Source organism: Littorina saxatilis, linkage group LG12 (genome assembly GCF_037325665.1).
Source record: "Littorina saxatilis isolate snail1 linkage group LG12, US_GU_Lsax_2.0, whole genome shotgun sequence".
In the NCBI taxonomy this organism is placed as follows: Eukaryota; Metazoa; Mollusca; class Gastropoda; order Littorinimorpha; family Littorinidae; genus Littorina; species Littorina saxatilis.
In genome coordinates, this window is record NC_090256.1 from 74,037,612 (window position 1) to 74,060,112 (window position 22,501).

The window sequence follows — 22,501 nt, forward strand, 5'->3', positions numbered from 1 at the left end:
GTTTGAAAGATTGAGAGGCCTGACAACAAACAAATCAAAAACGTTGTTGGGGTATATTTCGGAACATTCCTGTATTTGAAACTTTTCACTTCCGGCGTGCGATGTGTGTGTGTGGTAGGGACTTACTTTGTGACAGATCGTCCAAATGCGCAAGTATAAGAGCTGCGCGTTTTAACGATTCTTGTATTCTTTGTAGCCTATTCTTTGCATCGATCAAATGCGCACACATCGATCGATGTGTGCGCGTTTGATTGATCCACCAAACGCGCAGCATGATCGCGCGATCGCGCAGATCGATCAAACGCGCCTAACATAATATACTGTACGTGTGATTTGGAGTAGTCCCTTTCAGGGCGAGGGCTTGTTGAACAAAGCTCGCTTGTATGCCTACGCCTACGTATATAAAAACATATCATATCTTATCTTCCATAGTGTATACATTATCGTCTTTAGCAATGTTCTTTCTCTGTTGCCCTGTGATTGGTGTCTGATCTGTCCCAGGCAGTGCTGCTGAACTGTTGATGAGAAAGTGCTCAACTGGGTCGAAACCGAGCGCGCGCTGGCTCAGATTGGTTGAAATTGAGATCATTTTGGTCTGATTTCAATCCAATCTAAACCAGTACTGTACTTGGGTCCTGCACAGTTAGGCAGTTTCTCACACACATCACCCCAGAACTCTTAGCAGGGCAGCATTAGAAACTCCATCTCTTTGACATTTGATCTGTGTGCAGACTACTGTTTGCCTTCCTTTCCTCTGCTTTTTTTTTAATCTAAAAAATGTAATACGTTTTCTTGTGGAATAAGAGCATAAGTTATCACTGTTTTGTTTCAATGAACACTCCTTTCCCAAAGAATTGGCAAGCTTTTGTTGTTTGGAGGCGTCTTTTGGTAGTAGACTGGATAAGATTCTCTAATTTAATTTGATTTTTTTTATTTGTTGCGTGTTGTTTTCTTTTTACATTCAGTCGAGGATTTAACGAGAATGGAGAGGACCTTTGTCTTCTTAGGTATGTGTGTGTGTGTGTGTTTGGAAATGTGCTTTAAACATGGAAACTGTTTAACAGAAACCAAACTAAAATTTTGGACTTAAAAAGATAACACGTACATTCTGTGAGGCATTTAATTCTTGTGTGGAAAATGAACTCAGCATGTTATAAGGCTCCTTGTTACGTTATTTTGTTAGAATGTATATATATGTATTCGATGTTATGTTAACTGAAATAGCGAAGAGCATAGATTACTGAGGTTTCGCGCTATATAAGCTGTCATTATTATTATTATTCTCTGCCTGTCTATCTTAGTTTTCTTATGGTTTCACTTTTTGCTTACTTCTGCTGTCACTCAATGTCAAGGTTTGGTGTTTTTTCACACACTGTTCTAGTAGGGAGATATTTCTTTGAGTTTGAATAAATGTACAAATGTAGTCACTACAGTTGACGGGATCTGGCATATTCTCCTTTGTCAGCTAGAAAGTGTGTGTGTGCGTGTGCATGTGAAAGAGTGAATTTCCAAATTCTTATATAAACTTTTTTGTTTACTGTTACAAATAAGTCTCTCTCTCTCTCTCTCTCTCTCTCTCTCTCTCTCTCTCTCTCTCTCTCTCTCTCTCTCTCTCTCTCTCTCTCTCTCTCTCTCTCTCTCTCTCTCTCTCTCTCTGTCTTTGTCTCTCTATCAGCTCACCATCCAGAAACAGAAACGTAACTCATTATGGGATCCACTTTACATTTATTTCAACAGACAATTCATTTATTGTATCATGAAAATCAGTGCTTGATCAAGAGCCCACAGTCTGATTCATTGATACAGCAGGCACACGCATACACGTATACCAAACACACATACACAGTGTTCAACAACCAGTAAAACCGATGCTGCTGGGGGTGAAAATGTGAAATAGTTTCAACACTCTACACCAAAGATCCCGGTCTCTCTCATGCACACAAACATACACAGAGTGACCAACACTCTTGGTTTCCCTTTCTGTGGAAACTAGTTAAAATTAGTCACAGCACTGCAAGAACAAGGCAAAAACATTTCTACATGTAATTGTACAATCAAAATCTAGCACCTCAAGAAAAAGGCAAAAACATTACTACATGAAATTGTACAATCAAAATCGAGACATTTATACATGTTTAAACATAACTTGCAATGACTATTGTGCGTTTGATCAAAACCTGCCTTGGGATGTATCAATCATTTACTCAAATGGTGGATGAAAATGAAGGCATCTGTAGCTGCAATTATATTGTCACAAATACAGTGAAACCCCCACTTTAAGACCTCCAAAAATCTGAAAAAATCAGGTCTTAAGAGAGGGAGTCTCAAAATGGGGGTAATTTTACAGAGGTTCAGAACAAAAGATCTGAAAAATCAAGATCTTAAAAAGGGGGAAGTCTTAAATTGAGGGGTCTTAAAGGGGGGTTCCACTGTATTAAAAATGCGTGAAGAACATTGTGTAGTCCTCAAGTGCGCAACAAGAACATAACTTATTCTAAGCATAACTCGATGGACATCTGATATGCACATTGAATTTGTGATTAAATGAATGCCTGATACAGATCTTGGCAGTTTTTATGTATTAATCAAATACAGACCCATGACAAATTATATTCACTCTTGTGTTTAAGTTACAGCAAAGAAAAATCCACACAAATGTTTCATCGACAACGTTCACTCTGAAATAATGTTTGATGTAAATGTATGCAGCTTGGCATTAATTCTGAACATCTTAAATTGGCATTGTTCAACACAAGTTGTACACTAAACTGTCACACACTCTCATAAGTTAATATTAAAACTATTGTAATGGTCACATGACAGTCATAAGACTCAAACCAAATGACAAGAGTTACATTAAAAGCATTACATTTTCATATTCATGCACAAACAAGTGCAAAACTTGACCGGCATACAGTTCTGTTTTTATATAAAACTTTAAGTTCAGTTTTGATAAAGCTTTTCTGATCAGATTAACATTAATCAAACTGACATGTCAAATTGTACACAACTGTTAAATATCAGGTATATGGCATTGCATGTAGTAAACCTGGTTTGCAGTACATGTACATATTGAATTCTTCTTCTTCAGCGTTCCAGAAATTCTGGTGACGTGTGAGCTCGTTTGCCCATTTGGGTTCCCCACACTATACTCTGAGAGCATAGTCAGCTTCACTCCGCTTTCGTTGGGTAGGCATGCTGGGTATTTTCGTGTTTCCATAACCCAACGAACTCCGACATGGATTACACAGACCTGTTTACCCTTACGATTTTGGCGTAATTTATTACGATTTTCTGCAAAAAATACGCCATTCCGCTATCCGTGTCAAGACTACGATTTTCATAAATGATAAATAAATAAAAAGTAAAAAAAATAAAAAATAAAATATTTTTTTTATTTTTTATTTTTTTATTAATTCACATGTTTGGCATTGTTTTTTTCAATGGCAAAATGGGGTGAAAAAGCACAGGACTGACCAGAGATCATGTTTGTCTGATGAGACGCTGGAGAGCCTTCTAGTGGTGAAGTCTCGCCCTCACTCATTCCGCAAGCGCAAGTACAGTAGAGAAGCGCTTGACACACTGAAAAAGGCCTACTACGAGCAAAAGAAAAAGAATCAGTGATGCATGTGCTTTTGATGTGATCTTTTTTGAAATTATGATGACTACAAAAACTGATGTGTTATGTTTGTGAATGATGGATATATGTGCATGATTGCGTTTCGCAGACACAGTTGTCATGTGCGTTGTAATTGGCGACGAATGCTGGATGATTACTATTTTTGTGCCAGGATTACTATTTTTTGGGCTGAGCATTACTCTAAAACACTTTTGGGGGTAAACAGGTCTGATTACAGGATCTTTTCCGTGCGCACTTGGTCTTGTGCTTGCGTGTACACACGAAGGGGGTTAAGTCACTAGCAGGCCTGCACATAAGTTGACCTGGGAGATCGGAAAAATCTCCACACTTAACCCACCAGGCGGCAGCGACTGGGATTCGAACTCACGACCTCCCGATTAGGAGGACGACGTCTTACCACTGCGCCACTTTGCCCGTCATATTGAATTCATCATTTAGTGGAAATGGTTTTGACAGAATGGAATGTAAACAGTTTCATTAAAAATGTAGATCCTCAGATATCGCATACATGTTACACCAAATTTATTTTCTTTTACCTGAACAGTTTGTCTAAAAACAAAACAAGTAACATATTTTTGGGGTATGCTTTGTGAATTATTCACAAGAGCGGATTGTCTGCAGACAGCTTTGGATGCATCTAGATGAAGGAAGTATGATGTTTCCCACATGAAATACAGTGGAACCCCCCCCCCCCCTTTTTAAGACCCCCGAATTTAAAACTCCCTCCCTTTTAAGACCCTGTTTTCTCAGACTTTCTGTTGATAACCTCTGTAAATGTACCCCATTTTAAGACTTCCCTATTTAAAGACTCCTCCATTTTATGACCCCCCCATTTTAAGACTCCCCCATTTTAAGACTCCCCCATTTTAAGACTCCCCCATTTTTAAGACTCCCCCATTTTAAGACTCCTCCATTTATGACTCCCCCTTTTAAGACCCGATTTTCTCAGATTTGTTGAGGTCTTAAAAGGGAGTTCCCCTGTACAGCGATGTTTAAACAAAACAGTGCAGTATCTCAGCAGTAGTGCTTACAAGCGAGGAAATGTGTTTTGATTATCTATAGGCTATAACATCACATTGGTAGGCATGCATTCAAGTGTCCTGAAACAATGTAGTGTGGAGTTTTTAGGGTATCATCAATTCATGTCCCTAAAAGGAACATTTTCCTGTGAGGACCGTTCAGGACCCCCTAGTCTTAGGCCAAACAAAAAAAAGGTGTGGTTAAGGTAACATAGCCAAAAACAAATAGGGTAGGAAGGTAGGCAATCAATTTTTTTGTTTAACTTTTTTTTTCTAATGTGTACAAATTCAACCTACTTGACAGGGAAATAAGTGTGCGACTCGAGCGCTTTCGCTTTCATTGCGTTTTCTGCATTGGTTTTTTGTTGTTGTTTGTTGTTGTTGTTGACTTCTTCTTCTTCTTCTGCGTTCGTGGGCTGAAACTCCCACGTACACTCGTGTTTTGCACGAGTGGAATTTTACGTGTATGACCGTTTTACCCCGCCATTTAGGCAGCCATATGCCGCTTTCGGAGGAAGCATGCTGGGTATGTTCGTGTTTCTATAACCCACCGAACTCTGACATGGATTACAGGATCTTTTTCGTGCGCATGTGGTCTTGTGCTTGCGTGTACACACGGGGGTGTTCGGACACTGAGGAGAGTCTGCACACAAAGTTGACTCTGAGAAATAAATCTCTCGCCGAACCTGGGATCGAACTCACGCTGACAGCGGCCAACTGAATACAAATCCAGCGCGCTACCAACTGAGCTATATCCCCGCCGTTGTTGTTGACAAATGTAATAAAAAGTTATAGGGTCCGCCCCTAAAAATAGGGTAGGTCGGGTTACCGTAACCACACCTATTTTTTTTTTTTTAGGCCTTAGTGGGGTTCCACTGTATATCACTGAGGTAAGTCTTTTACTACTTTCTTTCTTTCTTTATTTGGTGTTTAACGTCATTTTCAACCACGAAGGTTATATTGCGAGATGGGATAGAGCCACTTGTTAATTGTTTCTTGTTTACAAAAGCACTAATCAAAAAATTGCTCCAGGGGCTTGCAACGTAGTACAATATATTACCTTACTGGGAGAATGCAAGTTTCCAGTAAATTCTTCCCCCTATCCCGCGGGGGGATCTTTTACTACTGAATCAGTTCTACTAACAATAATTATGGGTAACACATGCTAAAGAACTACTGGCAGCAAACTTGGAGAGAAAAATAATGAGAATCCAGAGGTAAAATTAAGACTTTATGGCAAAAATAGTGAGAATCCAGAGGTAAAATTAAGACTTTATGGCAAAAATAGTGAGAATCCAGAGGTAAAATTAAGACTTTATGGCAAAAATAGTGAGAATCCAGAGGTAAAATTAAGACTTTATGGCAAAAATAGTGAGAATCCAGAGGTAAAATTAAGACTTTATGGCAAAAAAAGGCAGTAAGGATCAAGAAGTAATCAAAAACACAAGACTTATGGACAGCATTCATGGGAAGGTAAAAACATGAAACTGGTCAAAAGGGCAGGACTTCAGTGCATGTGCACTTTCTTTATCAGGCCCAGGTCCAAGAATATCAAATCGCAGAAGATGGGGTAGAGGAGGACAGGGAATGCGTCTTTATCTTTTTATCACTGTAGTATCCAGGCCAGGGGGGAGGGGTTGGTATGGGGGTGTCTTAAAAAAGCGGGGTTCTACTGTAGTATCCATGCAGAAAGGGGGGGGGGGTGTCTTGACAAGAGGGTACCATTGTGATGTCCATGCGGAGGGGGGTCTTGACAAGGGGTTCCACTGTAGTATCCATGCAGAAAGGGGGGGGGGGGGTGTCTTGACAAGAGGGTACCATTGTGATGTCCATGCGGAGGGGGGTCTTGACAAGGGGTACCACTTTAGTATCCAAGCCAGGAGGGCGGGATGGTGGTGGTGGTGCCAGGTGGTGGTGGTGGTAGGGGGGGGCACTTAATGAGGCACCACTGTAATATCCGGGGGGGGGGGGGGGGTGTCTTAATTACCATTGTAGTATCAAGGTCAGTGGGTGGGGGGGGGGGGGGCGTTAAGGTTGGGGGAGTGGTAGTGTGTGGGTGTGAGGTTAAAAGGGGGAGGGGGGGGGGGGTGTACAACTAACTCTAGTATCCAGGCAAGGGAGGGGAGTGGTAGTGTGGGGGGTGTCTTAACAAAGGAGCCGTACCGCTGAGTTCACTCAGTCCTACAACACTTCCTGGTAGTACCCCGGCCGCCCAAAACCGAGCGCTGTAAAGATGAGCGGAGCAAGAAAGGAAATGGTGAGGCCCAGACACATATAGGTGGTGTACTTGTACCCGACAAACACCCCCGGGTGCTCAGTGTCCACCTTGTCCAGTCCGAACATCGCGCTGAACACCCTCACCGTCACCCCCCTCACCACCACCTTCACCGCAAACACCGCACCCACCCCCACTCCCAGCTGCAGCAGGGCGACACCCAACCAAGCCAACGTCGGCGCGGACACTGGCATCCGCTGCGGTTTGTTCAACGCTACCTCGGAAAAACCAAGCTGGTAGTTGAGCCACGACCCGATGCCGAGACCAACGACGACGGCGGTGATGGTGACAGCGTTTCCCTTGGCGCCCTTGTTGGGGGAGGGGTAGCAGACGGTGCAGAGGGCCAGAGACGTGACGACGAGCACCAATGGCGCCAGGAGGTGCGTCTGCTGGTACAGGTCGTAGCGCGCCATCAGGGGAGAAAACCCTGCGTACACCGCCAGCGCGCAGACGATCCCGCACACGAGATCCTGAACAGAGATGTCGACATACTTGAGTCAATGCTGGGCTTGAACACGACACATTATTTCATTATTTTAATGTTAATAATGTTTTGGTAAGTCTTGACTGAACTTTAGCATTGTAAATTCATAGCGCACAATCCCGTTGCAATGTTTTAGTGTCCCGCCGTTTGTCTTCATGTCATGCGCCACCACGGTAAGGCCAAAAAAAAAAAAAAAATAGGTGTGGTTACGGTAACATGGCCAAAAAATATAGGGTAGGAAGGTAGGCAATCACTTTTTTTTTTAAACTTTTTTTTCTAATGCGTACAAATTAAACCTACTTGACAGGAAAATAAGTGTGCGACTCAAGCGCTTTCGCTTTCATTGCGTTTTCTGCACTCGTTTTCTTGTTGTTTTTTAAATTTTGACAAATGTAATAAAAAGTTATAGGGTCGGCCCCTAAAAATAGGGTAGGTCGGGTTACCGTAACCACACCTATTTTTTTTTTAGTCTAAACCAGTTTCTCAGATGTATTGTGCGTGTGTGTGTCTGTGCGTGTGCGTGCGTGCGTGTGTGCGTGCGTCAGTGTGTGTGTGTGTGTCAGTGTGTGTGTGTGTGAATTGTGTGTGTTTGTGTGTGTCAGTCAGAAAAAGAGAAAGAAGAGAGTCTGGTGTCTGGGTGTATGTCCAATAATAGCTCCACAAAATGTATGCTTATTACCAGAGCAGTGTGAACTCCCAGGTAGAGACGACTAAAACAGGTGGTGGTGCACCACAGCAGAGCCACGCAGACAACAGGTAGCATCGGCAGCTGAAACAATATCAAACCATCATTAACAATTCTGAAGCAGACATTAACCACAGTAAAGCCACGCAGACCGGCACAGGTAGCATCGGCAGCTAAAACAATATCATACCATCATTAACAATTCTGAAGCAGATACTAACCACAGCAGAGCCACACAGACGACAGGTAGCATCGGCAGCTGAAAAAATATCATACCATGATGCATCATTGACAACTTGATTCTGAAGCAGATATTAAAGATATATCATCCAAAGTATTCATTTCATTCATGTATTAAATACGTGAATCGGTGAATGTGTACTCAGTCGAACATATGTATATGACTTCCGCATGCAGACACGCGGCCGTATACACTGGGCTCTGCAAACACACTGACAGACACAGACAAAGACGCCGGACGCACACTGAACAGACACATAGACAGCCACACACACACAAAGGCAGAAAGGATAAGACATTGTTGCATTTATTGCAAAGTGCGCTTTGAACTTCGGATAAGGCGCTATATAAATACCCGTTATTATATTATATTAAAATCCCAATATTCTCATCAGTTAAAACACAACGGATGGAGAAACCTTCACTGACGGATAAAGCTTTCTTGTCACCGCAAAGAGACCACAGGGTATCGATCCACCCGACTCAGTCGCCGACCTCAGTATCAGACACTTGCAAACCGGCTCACGCAGATATTCCATGCCCGGCAGTGCTTTCAGCTACTGACTAGAGTCACACTGACAGTATATCACGGTTTGAGACAATGCGATCGATAAGGATGAAACTTATTAGTGGGCAATGGTTGACGAGTCAAGTTGGTGATTGTTTTTGGTGGTCATTGGCACCGGACACACCTAAACTGGGCCTGCATGTATTTCTATTTTTCAGTGACGGTGTCCTGTGCCGGACAGAACAGTATTCAATGCACTGGCCCCATGTCAGTTACTTAGAGAGGACACTGGTACTTTGGTACATTTTAAGGTCATTGTCCCGCTAAGGTCAATGCAAGTAGTGACCAGCAACACAATTGACCACAGTCTGGGTCAGGCATTCGGTCTGGTGTCCACAGTCCCCTAATATGAACCACCTTCAACAAATCGAAGAAAATAAAAGCTAAAGGCTATTTTCATTAATTCATTTAGAAGCTTGCTGAAAATAACCTATAACTAGCCCTCCAGATTTCAAAAAAATATAAGAAATAGTCTTCTTTTCGTGGAAGTTGATAATTTCACTTATTTTCACTCTGTTTTTGATAAGCTTCTTTAGTTTCCTGGTGTGCTTCAAATAATGCTCTCATCAACCCGAAACAGATAAATCTAAAGCATATTTGAATTAGTCTGACTTGCACACTAAATTGTATCATGTTATTTTGAAGTATAGGGGGCTTTTTACAGTGATTCGTGAAGGTCGCTTCACTGGTCCATATTTGGCGCCCAGGCTCCTAATATGGACCATTTGTGATTTTTTCTGTATTTAATTTTTGCTGAATGTCTATCAAAGCTATTTCACTATAATTATGCCTATCGGTTAACCGAAGAGAGAAGGACTACGGCAAACTCAACATGAAACTTCTTCGCAAGAAAACAAGCTAGTTATCAGCATGACACAAAAAGTGGTCCATATTTGGAGCCCTTCCCCTACATTTGTCAAAAGCCAACCTTCAAACTCATTTCGGGGCGGGGATGTAGCTAAGTCGGTAGCGCGCTGGATTTGTATCCAGTTGGCCGCTGTCAGCGTGAGTTCGTCCCCACGTTCGGCGAGAGATTTATTTCTCAGAGTCAACTTTGTGTGCAGACTCTCCTCGGTGTCCGAACACCCCCGTGTGTACACGCAAGCACAAGACCAAGTGCGCACGAAAAAGATCCTGTAATCCATGTCAGAGTTCGGTGGGTTATAGAAACACGAAAATACCCAGCATGCTTCCTCCGAAAACGGCGTATGGCTGCCTAAATGGCGGGGTAAAAACCGGTCATACACGTAACATTCCACTCGTGCAAAAAACACGAGTGTACGTGGGAGTTTCAGCCCACGCTCAACGCAGAAGAAGAAGAAGAAAACTCATTTCATTAACAAACACAGGAAGCAGTCAGGATGTGGACTGTTAGTATGTGTCAACGTGGACGGTCAAGTTGATCTTATCCCAAGTAAAAGCCTAGGCAGACCTCAGAGAGTTAGCAGAACTGTTTTCACTGGAAGGAGTTTGCCTTTAACCTGTTGCTTACATAGAAGTCCATACATCCTTACATAATTATGTTAATTAACCCATGAAACAGGGCCTTGGTTCAGGGACAGGCAACAAGGGCAACAATCATGATTAATCGTGTGATTATCAAGTCGCGATACTATAATCTAGACTGATATGCCGGCCGGGGAAACGTAGACAGTTCAGGCGACTTCGATCTGACGAACGTTAAGCCCACGAACTGCGTCCTTGAACAGTGACTGACCAGCCCCTGTTTTGCCGTGCGTCATACCGGGCTGTGTTGTAATCCTTGCAAAAATAGGTAAGGCCAAACAAAACAAGAAATTCCTCCGAGGTAGGAAAAACACCCCGTCAAAGGGAAATAACCTTCTCAGTTGGTGGCAGTGACTGAGTGAGAATGGTTATTTCCCTTTGACCATTAATATTTCCCTCTATAAGTCCTTGTATAATTTTAATCCACCAATAACTCCCTAACCGTGTGTTTGACTGGTCCCAATTTTTGTAAGGACCGTCTCAGGAATGTATAGAACCTGTTCACCAAGTTTGGTGACGATCGGTCCGTTCATTCTTGAGATCTATATGCGAACACAAACACACAAACAAACAAACAAACAAACAAACAAACACATCGACCGAAACCTATACACACCCCTATACCGGGGGTGTAAATATATGACCCAAACAAATAGGGTCGGTAGGTCGGCTTTTTTTAATTTTAATTTTTTATTCATAGTCTCGGTATGGTTCTCAAAATGTGCCAGAGGTTGTTTTGAGAAATGAAAAAAAGTTTCAGAGTCGGCGGGAAAAAATAGGGTCGGTCGGGTTCAGCTTAACCTAAACCAACTATATTTTTGTTTGGCCTAAGTGTACGTTGGGACTTATTGACGGTCATAAATTGCTTGGCGTGCACCCACTCATGCATACGTACTTATGTAGATAGAGTAGGGGGGCGAAGAGGGGGGAGAGAGAGAGGGGGAGGGAGAGAGAGAGAGAGAGAGAGAGAGAGAGAGAGAGAGAGAGAGAGAGAGAGAGAGAGTAGCACAAACAACTTGGCCGTTTCGACAGGCAGGCAGGCAGGCATGCAGGCACACACACACACACAAACACACACGTGACGCGCGCACGCACACACACACACACACACACACACACACACACACACACACGCGACGCGCGCATGCACACACACACACACACACACACACACACACACACACACACACACACACACAATTAATTAGCCAGTAGGTGAAACGTCCTATGGGACACGGAAACCCGAAGAACACTGACAAACTGAAAACAAAGCCAAGACAGGAAACATTGCAAACATTGTGTGTGTGTGTGTGTGTGTGTGTGTGTGTGTGTGTGTGTCAGTGTCACGTACAGTGTGTGTGTGTGTGTGTGTGTGTGTGTGTGTGTCTGTCTGTCTGCCTGCGTGTGTCTCGTCTGTCCGTAAGCGAGGTCTGTTTGCAACAGTTTTGTTTGCCAAAATGCCAAAGTGTTAAGTTACCAAAACAGAGCATGAGTTTACCGTAACCCTTGGCGACAAAAATATGTAACGCTTGCAGTATGTACTTTACGGGTACTACGGTGCGGGGGTAATCTACACACCCGACCTGCTCGTGACGAGTGCCTGTGCACTACACCCGGCACCCACCAGTAATTCCCATTTCTGACTGTAAACACACAAAGGAACTGATACAATCTCGTTCTTCCACTATTTGCACTACACGCTATGAGACATTACGACCCTAGCATTAACAATTGTTCACATGTTTGCTTTCCCGGTTCCCGCACTTCTAAATGCAGCAAAAAGGCAGACTCTGTCACTTACACAATTCCTGCGATTTAAACGGGTCTGGTTGCCAGGAAGTCATACCGCTTTTTCTTTCTTTAGAATAAAAATGAAAATAAAAATAAATAAATAATTACACAAAAAAAGAAAGGCAAATAAAAGAAGGGGTTGACGCAACCTGCATGCAACTGAGGTCCACACAAAAAGAAGAAGACAAAAGTCGTACTGTAATTTTATACGAACGAAGGGTTAAATACGGCTTTCTCGACAAAAACAAAAAAGTGCTCAAGAGTATTTTACAAAGGAGGAACAGACATGGCTCTCGGATTACCTTATCTTAGTTAATACAGAACGAAGCAAAGAAAGGATAAAGTACAGAAAAACTAAGGCAAAACGCTCCGGTTTGAAAATAACAAAAGCCTTCTTGGTTAGGAACTTCTTTTTTATTTTAACACACGCGCGCATAAGCTAGCAACACTGCGTCTTCGTAAGCATTCCCAGAGACCTTGATCTGAAGTATATATTTAAAAAAACACACCATTGTTACGAATTTTCTATCACAATTCTTCTTCTTCTTTGCTTATGGGCTTAGACTCCCACGTTCACTCATGTTTTTAGCACGAGTGGATTTTTACGTGTATGACCGTTGTTACCCCGCCATTCAGGCAGCCATACTCCGATTTCGGGGGATTCTATCACAATCATGCAAGCCGTGCCCCAAACGTGACGTGATAGCAAGGACTCCAACAATCTATGAGGTAAACTGTCTGGTGTAGGCTTCAAACGGAACAACACTGATAAGATGGACTTTTCCGGCCTTGACTAAAACCATAAAAAGCGAAGTATGCATCCACAATCAAAATACGTAACTACACCCTACATAAGCTTACGTGTACGACAGCAGATGCATTTGCAAAAAAGAATTGGAGCCAGGCGAGACTGACGCAGGAAGGAACAAGTCGCGTAAGGCGAAAATACAATATTTAGTCAAGTAGCTGCCATTTTTCAGCAAGACCGTATACTCGTAGCATCGTCAGTCCACCGCTCATGGCAAAGGCAGTGAAATTGACAAGAAGAGCGGGGTAGTAGTTGCGCTAAGAAGGATAGCACGCTTTTCTGTACCTCTCTTTGTTTTAACTTTCTGAGCGTGTTTTTAATCCAAACATATCATATCTATATGTTTTTTGAATCAGGAACCGACAAGGAATAAGATGAAAGTGTTTTTAAATTGATTTGGAACATTTAATTTTGATAATAATTTTTATATATTTAATTTTCAGAGCTTGTTTTTAATCCGAATATAACATATGTATATGTTTTTGGAATCAGCAAATGATGGAGAATAAGATAAACGTAAATTTGGATCGTTTTATAAAGATTTTTTTTTTTTTACAATTTTCCGATTTTTAATGACCAAAGTCATTAATTAATTTTTAAGCCACCAAGCTGAAATGCAATACCGAACCCCGGGCTTCGTCGAAGAATACTTGACCAAAATTTGAACCAATTTGGTTGAAAAATGAGGGCGTGACAGTGCCGCCTCAACTTTCACGAAAAGCCGGATATGACGTCATCAAAGACATTTATCAAAAAAATGAGAAATATGTATGGGGATTCCATACCCAGAAACTCTCATGTCAAATTTCATAAAGATCGGTCCAGTAGTTTAGTCTGAATCGCTCTACACACACACACAGACACACACACGCACGCACATACACCACGACCCTCGTTTCGATTCCCCCTCGATGTTAAAATATTTAGTCAAAACTTGACTAAATATAAACAAGTCGCGTAAAGCGAAAATACAATATTTAGTCAAGTAGCTGTCGAACTCACAGAATGAAACTGAACGCAATGCCATTTTTCAGCAAGAGCGTATACTCGTAGCATCGTCAGTCCACCGCTCATGGCAAAGGCAGTGAAATTGACAAGAAGAGCGGGGTAGTAGTTGCGCTAAGAAGGATAGCACGCTTTTCTGTACCTCTCTTTGTTTTAACTTTCTGGGCGTGTTTTTAATCCAAACATATCATATCTATATGTTTTTGGAATCAGGAACCGACAAGGAATAAGATGAAAGTGTTTTTAAATTGATTTGGACAATTTAATTTTGATAATAATTTTTATATATTTAATTTTCAGAGCTTGTTTTTAATCCGAATATAACATATTTATATGTTTTTGGAATCAGCAAATGATGGAGAATAAGATAAACGTAAATGTGGATCGTTTTATACATTTTTATTTTTTTTTTACAATTTTCCGATTTTTAATGACCAAAGTCATTAATTAATTTTTAAGCCACCAAGCTGAAATGCAATACCGAAGTCCGGGCTTTGTCGAAGATTACTTGACCAAAATTTCAACCAATTTGGTTGAAAAATGAGGGCGTGACAGTGCCGCCTCAACTTTCACGAAAAGCCGGATATGACGTCATCAAAGACATTTATCAAAAAAATGAGAAAAACGTTCGGGGATTTCATACCCAGGAACTCTCATGTCAAATTTCATAAAGATCGGTCCAGTAGTTTAGTCTGAATCGCTCTACACACACACACACACACACACACACGCACGCACACACATACGCACATACACCACGACCCTCGTTTCGATTCCCCCTCGATGTTAAAATATTTAGTCAAAACTTGACTAAATATAAAAAAGGACGGACGACATTCCAATCCCGTCTTCAAAATAAACATTCACGGTCGCCCCTATTACTTGTTGATAACTCCGAGCGGCGTGGACTAGATTGATGCCACATGGCCGCTCACTGAGGAGGGGTTTGACCACCGCTTTTCGTAGAAGTAATCAGTGGAACTACTTGAATTGGACGAACTCCGGTAATAACTCTGCCGGGTGTGCATGGGTTGTGAAAGTGAATACTCGTGCTTTCAACATTGAGCCAAACTTTCCACACGTGCTCCTTTCTTTCTTTCTTTCTTTCTTTATTTGGTGTTTAACGTCGTTTTCAACCACGAAGGTTATATCGCGACGGGGGAAGGGGGGAGATGGGATAGGGGAAAGGGGGGAGATGGGATAGAGCCACTTGTTAATTGTTTCTTGTTCACAAAAGCACCAATCAAAAAATTGCTCCAGGGGCCCGCAACGTAGTACAATACATGACCCTACTGGGAGAATGCAAGTTTCCAGCACAAAGGACGCAACACCACCCACACACTGCCCGACCAAAATCCTTACAAACACTGACCACACTCCACACAAGAAACACTTAACAAGGGTAAAAGGAGAAACAGAACCTGTTAGTCGCCTCTTTATTTGGTGTTTAACGTCATTTTCAACCACGAAGGTTATATCGCGACGGGGGGGTGTGGGGGGGGGGGGGGGGGATGGGATAGAGCCACTTGTCAATTGTTTCTTGTTCACAAAAGCACTAATCAAAAATTTTCTCCAGGGGCTTGCAACGTAGTACAATATATTACCTTACTGGGAGAATGCAAGTTTCCAGTACGGCAAAGGACTAAACATTTCTTACATACTGCTTGACTAAAATCTTTTCAAAAATTGACTATATTCTATACAAGAAACACTTAACAAGGGTAACAGGAGAAACAGAATCCGTTAGTCGCCTCTTACGACATGCTGGGGAGCATCGGGTAAATAACCCGCGGGGGCACGTGCTCCTTGTCCACATGTTTCAGACACAGCCCTCGCTAGTGACTGGCCTATAACGTCACGTGGGAAAGTGTGCATGACAAAAAGCCGCAAATGTATCAATTTTTTTTCACAAACACAGGTATATTTTCTACAAGTAAGATCATGTGCTTGTGTTCACAACCGATACAAACCCGACAAGAGTTATTTCCGTAGTTCGTCTAATTGAAATACTGTAGTTCCACTTAACTCTGCCTGTGTCAAGATGGGCCAGTTTGCCCTAAGAGGACGCAAAACCTAACTAGTCCGTCAGTGTTTCACAACCCTCACAAACCCGACAAGAGTTATTTCCGAACATCGTACATTCCAGTACTGACCTGTGACACATTTTACCCGGCAGGTGCTTCTCGCTCTCAGGTTTCATGCAGGTGAGCAGATCGGGGAGGGAGAGGGAGGGGGGGCGCTGCTGAAACCAATAATCGATTTTGACATCTGGGGTGGGCGAATAGCTTGCAGTATGAGTACCTTGTATCGAACTTGTCACGACCCAGCTTGGTATTGATTGGAGTTAGCTGCCGCTTTCAGCCAGTTCCTTTGATGCCTTGCGGCTCTTAAAACGTGTTGGAGACAAAAAGTAGAAAGGGGAGAGAGAGAGAAAGAGAGGGCGGGGGTATGGATTGGGAGAGAGAGTGGGTAAAGGAGGGAGGGAGGGAGAGAGAGAGGGAGGGAGAGAGAGAGAGAGAGGCAGCGAAATGGGTAGGTATATCAGTACAGGTATGCAAAGGGATCAGTAATCCATGCAAATTTACATAAAAAATGGAGAGCGGAGTATTCTAAGTTCAAGAGATTTGATCCCTCCCCTTATAATTACACTGATATACAAGGAAAATGCACGCGCACACACACACACACACACACACACACACACACACACACACTCTCTCTCTCTCTCTCTCTCTCTCTCTCTCTCTTTCTCTCCCTCCCTCTCCCACCTTCCCTAACACCACCCCAATCTTCGTCTGTTTTTAATCTTAACGTTGCAAACAAAATTGCGACAAATCTTCGCAACCCGATCAAATCACGAGTTCCTGCGTCATTTCCCTCAAACTTTGTATGCCATTTAAGGCCGATCACTTGACTATGTGGCCTTCCTTTCTTATCAAACATTTCTTTAACAGGGGTCATGTGACCCCCGCCCAAAATCGACGTGACAAAAACGAAAGGGACAAACAGAAAGCATTACACTTCACCAGGTCGTTTACTGGCACCGCAATCAATCTCAGCAATCCATTATTCAAATGGTGTACATCGATCCGACAACCAATAGTTAGCCTACTGACAACAGTCGGCGACGACCACCCCGCTTTGGAAACGGCCCAGATAAAGACAACGTCATGCACACTATGTACTAAACCTAGCAACAACAGCAAAACAAAGCAAAAGTAGACAATGCCATGCACACTATATACTAAACCTAGCAATACCATCAAAACAAGGCAACAGTAGACAATGCCATGCACACTATATACTAAACCTAGCAATACCATCAAAACAAGGCAACAGTAGACAATGCCATGCACACTATATACTAAACCTAGCAATACCATCAAAACAAGGTAACAGTAGACAATGTCCTGCTGATAGATTTTGTATTCAGTATAAAATCGCAGAAAAGCGGTTGCCGGTCGAAGACTGACGTCTCAATTCATGATCGGGGGTGGGGGGGGGGGGGGGGGGGGGGGGGGGGGGTCGCTTAATTTTTAAACATATATTCCTTTAATTTGTTTACGTTTTGACACTAGATGAGTAGAATGCATACGTAACCAAATTCAGTTGGATAAGCTTAAAGCTGGTTACTCATCCGTTCAGCCCTGATTAATTGTAAAACAGTGTTGTCGAGTCAGCGCGACACGGTTGGCCAGTTGCACAGTCACGCACACGAATGTCAAGTTGATGGGGTGATTATATCTGTGGTAGAAAAAGTGGCCTGACCGGTGTAACACGAAATTTTTACTTCACGAAAAATTTACTCCGGAGTAAATATTTCGTACAAAATTCTTACTCCGAGTACACTTTTCGTACGAGAAAAGAACCCCACAAGACGCGAAAAAATTACTCCCTCCACGAAATTTTTACTCCCCATTTGTTTTACTTCCAGTAAAAATCTCGTACGCAAAAATGGGATGCGGGCGAAGGGATAATGCCAATAAGTGATCTCGCGCACACGAATGTCGCGCTACCCTCCTTCCACCCCTTCCACCACCAAGAACTAACAGGGGACAAGGGAGTAAAAATATCGTACACCTGGCATGGGAAGTTAAATTGCTCGTGTTGAGGTGAAGTAATTTATTCGTTATTTATTCGTCAGGGGAGTAACATTTTTGTACGAAATGTTTACTCGGAACTCACCTGTCTTGGGGAGTAATTTTCTCGTGCAATGGGGGAGTGCTTTTTTCGTAAATGGAGTAACTTTTTCGTACGAAATGTTTACTCCGGAGTAAAAATCTCGTGGGAGTAATTTTCTCGTGTTACACCGGTCGTTGTAAACTGCACAAGCGAGCGGGTACGTGCAGAGTAAAGGAGACGGAGTGCATATTGTTTTCTCTCAATCTCAAATAAATATTTATACAGTGGAACCCACCTTTTAAAACTTCCAGAAATGTGAGAAAATCAGGTCTGAAAAAGGAGGGAGTCTCTAAATGGGGGTACAAAGTTTACACTGGCGAACGACTCGAGAAGAAGAAGAAGACAGAAGTTATGAACAGACAGTCTGAAATAGGAGGGTCTTAAAAGGGAGGGAGTCTTGAATTGGGGGGTCTTAAACAGGGGGTTGCACTGACGTACTGCTGAGTATCTATCATCTAAGATAATGCAGCGACGCTCTTTCTGAAACCAGTTATTGCAAATATTGTGTAAGTTTACCTGTTGGCTCTATATCATAAAGGCGCCTGATCCTAATTCTTCACCTGAGGCGTTTAAAAAAGAAAGAATGTGCATTGTGTAGGACGTCACATGGTGGAACGCTCCGTTGATTTGGTGTGTTGATTTGGGCATAACGCCACTGTGTGTGTTCTATGTCTTTTGTACCCTATCTTTCACCCATGACATATCCGTTTCTTGTTAGAGGGGGGGGGGGGGGGAAGTTAAATTGTGTGTTAAAATGCTTCGCCTCTCCCTCCCCCTCTCTCTCACGTGTGTGCGATGATGATGTGTGTGTGCGGTGGATGTGTGTGTGTGTGTGTGTGTATGTGTGTGTGTGTATGTGTGTGTGTGTGTAAGTGTATGTGTGTGTGTGTGTGTGGGTGTGTATGTGTGTGTGTATGAGTGTGTGTGTGTATGTGTGTGTGTGTATGTGTGTATGTGTGTGTGTGTATGTGTGTGTGTGTGTGTGTGTGTGTATGTGTGTGTGTGTGTATGTGTATGTGTGTGTGTGTATGTGTGTGTGTGTGTATGTGTGTGTGAATGAGAGCCTATGAGAAGGAGAAAGAGAGAGGGGAGATACAGAGAGAGAAAGAAAGAGAGGTAGGAACTCATACTTTTTGTGTGGAAAGGATGAAGATGTTGGACTTTGCCTAGAGAGAGAGAGAATTGAATTGAATTTAACAAGGATTAAGATTTAAGGCTACGCCTTTTCTTACAATCTGTCCTTGGGACGCACTGTAAAATGCACAACGATGAGTTGGAGAACTGGTCAAGGTCAAAACAAGCACCAAGTGTACTTTTGACGAATTGCATTGTAAGCTGGGCATTTAAACAGAAAGAGGTTTTCATTTTCTTCCGTTGATTGACAAAATGAGAGAGAGAGAGAGAGAGGGGGGGGGGGGGGAGAGAGAGAGACTGAGAAAGAGAGAGACAGACAGACAGACAGACAAACGGACAGACAGAGAGAGCGACAGACACAGCCAGAGAGCGACAGACACAGCCAGAGAGCGACAGACACAGCCAGAGAGCGACAGACACAGCCAGAGAGCGACAGACACAGCCAGAGAGCGACAGACACAGCCAGAGAGCGACAGACACAGCCAGAGAGCGACAGACACAGCCAGAGAGCGAGTCAGTGTGACTTATATCCCTGTCCCTGCGCACGATCGTGCATGTGATCGCACACTTTAGCGTTGATAACGTGAACAGGGCCTTAATCTTAAGTTTAGGGAACTAATCCGTCAGTCTCGAGATCAGCTGTGATTGTTCTGTTGGTCTTTTCCTCCAGATCACTGGAGTTACGTGAGAATAGTATGTCAGTTTGTATGCATCGCTGTATTTACAAATCCATAATGCACGCATACTTCCACACCTTCACGGCTTACACACACACGCACGCACACACACACGCACGCACACACACACTGGCACACGCAAACACACACACACACACACGAACATCCACCCACATACACGCACACATACACGCACACATACACGCACGCACACACACATACACACACACGACACACACATACACGCACGCACACACACATACACACACACGACACACACACAACACACACACAGACGTCTAATCTTTCGTTATTTGGTGTTTAACGTCGTTTTTAACCATTCAAGGTTATAACACAGACGTCTAAAGAACACCACAAAGCTATATGATTTACAGTCTAAACGCCTTTCCGAGTCTACCTCCAATAGAAGAAGATCAATACATCGAAACACCCAAGTAGCTCTCTATAGACACCCATGTAGCTCTACAGACTCAAGGCAAAGGTTTCTCTCTTTGCTCTGTAGCTGACAATTTACTGACACTGAGACTCGGCTGACAGGGCTTGCAAAGGAGTGAAACTAAGAAAAGATGAATGAGAAATGTTAACGCCAGTTGCAACGCAAACAAAAAGCTTTTTAATCCTTTCTTCACTATCGATTTTAAAGTCACGAGGTGACGCTGGTTTATATACATGTATACTCCCACATGCACTTGACATTAGCAAGGGTGGGGGCTTGGAGAAGGGGTGTTCTTGCCTGCCTTATACTTATACAGAGTAATATATGTACAGTAGAGTAGAGATTCTCCCTTCCCCCATGCCTCATGGGCCTGTGTATATACACCCGGTATATCCGCCCGCCCTCCATATATGTATGGCGAAATAAAAATTGTAGGGACTCGAAGCGTGCCGCGTTCATGCAGGTGTACTAAAACTGGCTCGCCCAGTCTTCATATAGGTCTGTGAACAATTGCAAGCACGAATGCAGACTGACACTTGCACACAATTGCGTTTTTGTAAGCCTGTCTGCAATGTGAGAGTATATGTGTGAGTGTGTGTGTATCCATGTGTGTGTGTATGTGTGTGTGTGTGTGTGTGTGTGTGTGTGTGTGTGTGTGTGTGTGTGTGTGTGTGTGTGTGTGTGTGTGTGTGACTGTGTGTTTGTGTTTGTTTCCGAGTGTTTCTGTGGTAACCCCCGTACTCCCTTCCTCCCCTTACCTGGTATCTCTCCAAGAGCAGAGTGGCCAGCAGGAGCGGGATGGCCGTGCCCGCCATGGCGTGGGTGGAGGGCATGGAGAACTCGTCCAGGTGTTCCGTCTCCAGCTGTACCACGGGAGGGGAGGCGGGTCTCGGCCAGCCCAGGTAGTCCTTGCCCGCCTGACCCAGGTACATGACCAGCCACCACAGCAACGCCGTCTGGCGGATCACTGCAGAGTCCACCGCCCACAGGATCAACGGCATACCTGAAACAGCAAGGTGTACGTTTTTTCTTAGATCTAAATAGACATTGGAAGCTTTATTATCTCAACAACAAAAATTCAGGTAAGGTGTATGCATACATCATAGCATCAACCTAATTAGTGTGACGGCGTGACATTGATTGATACACCTTGGGAGAATGTATTTAGGTTTCATAAGAAGTACATTGGCTACTCGGAAGTCTGTTACAGTGCAAGAGGCATCCGTGCCAAGAAAGTCGGTCGGAATGTGGGGGAAGTCGTTCTTCGGGGGGGTCATGATGGGAGGGTTTACTGTGGTACAGTGTATATATTGTGACATTGAATGTTTGAAAACATCTGGGGTGTATATGTTGGGGGTGTGAAATGAAAAAGTAGAGTGTCACAGTCTAGGAATCTGCTACCCATGGGCAGAGCGAAGGCGTACATATATCAGAGTAATACGAGGGATGACAGGAAAGGGATGAAACTTGGGAAAGAAAACTTTCACGTTCATAGTCTGATTGAATAAAAGCCTTAACAGTCTGTTTTTGCAATCTTTACCCCCTAACGAAGTAGTCTTCTTGGTCATTGTGAATAGTATTTCTTCTAACACCGCTCATAGTCTGATTGAATAAAAGCCTCATAGTCTGATTGAATAAAAAGCCTTTACAGTCTGTTTATGCAATCTTTACCCCCTAACGAAGTAGCTGTCTTCTTGGTCAATGTGAATAGTATTTCTTCTAAAACCGCTCATAGACTGATTGAATAAAAGCCTTAACAGTCTGTTTATGCAATCTTTACCCCCTAACGAAGTAGTCTTCTTGGTCAATGTGAATAGTATTTCTTCTAACACCGCTCCCCCCCCCCCCCCACCCCGCCCCCTCCAAAAATAATAAAGTTCATAAACGAAAAAAGAAAAAAATGCAACACGAAGCAGTGGTATTCTGGTGTACCGCTGTTACCAGGACAGCACAGGACAGCATCGATCTACATTATGACCACTTCTGCACTGAGATACTGGCGCGAGCAAACGTCGTTAAGAACGATCAAG

The 22,501-nt window shown here is 43.1% G+C and overlaps 1 protein-coding gene and 1 long non-coding RNA gene across 2 annotated transcripts in view; one reads left to right on the forward strand and one right to left on the reverse strand.

Moving 5' to 3' along the window:
- Positions 1-6,682: 6,682 nt before the first annotated feature.
- LOC138982750 (sphingosine-1-phosphate phosphatase 2-like) overlaps positions 6,683-22,501 on the reverse strand; it is a 19,196-nt gene continuing 3,377 nt past the window's right edge. The window contains exons 2-4 of the mRNA XM_070356081.1: positions 21,230-21,474; positions 8,098-8,187; positions 6,683-7,404 (exon numbers count right to left, since the gene is read on the reverse strand). Of these exons, the coding sequence (XP_070212182.1) occupies positions 6,841-7,404; positions 8,098-8,187; positions 21,230-21,474 (899 nt within the window). The 3' untranslated portion in view covers positions 6,683-6,840. The remainder of the gene's footprint in view (positions 7,405-8,097; positions 8,188-21,229; positions 21,475-22,501) is intronic.
- The window catches only part of LOC138982752 (uncharacterized), a 10,660-nt gene continuing 9,506 nt past the window's right edge, over positions 21,348-22,501 (forward strand). Inside the window, exon 1 of the long non-coding RNA XR_011460958.1 lies at positions 21,348-21,487. This is a non-coding gene — a long non-coding RNA (uncharacterized lncRNA). The remainder of the gene's footprint in view (positions 21,488-22,501) is intronic.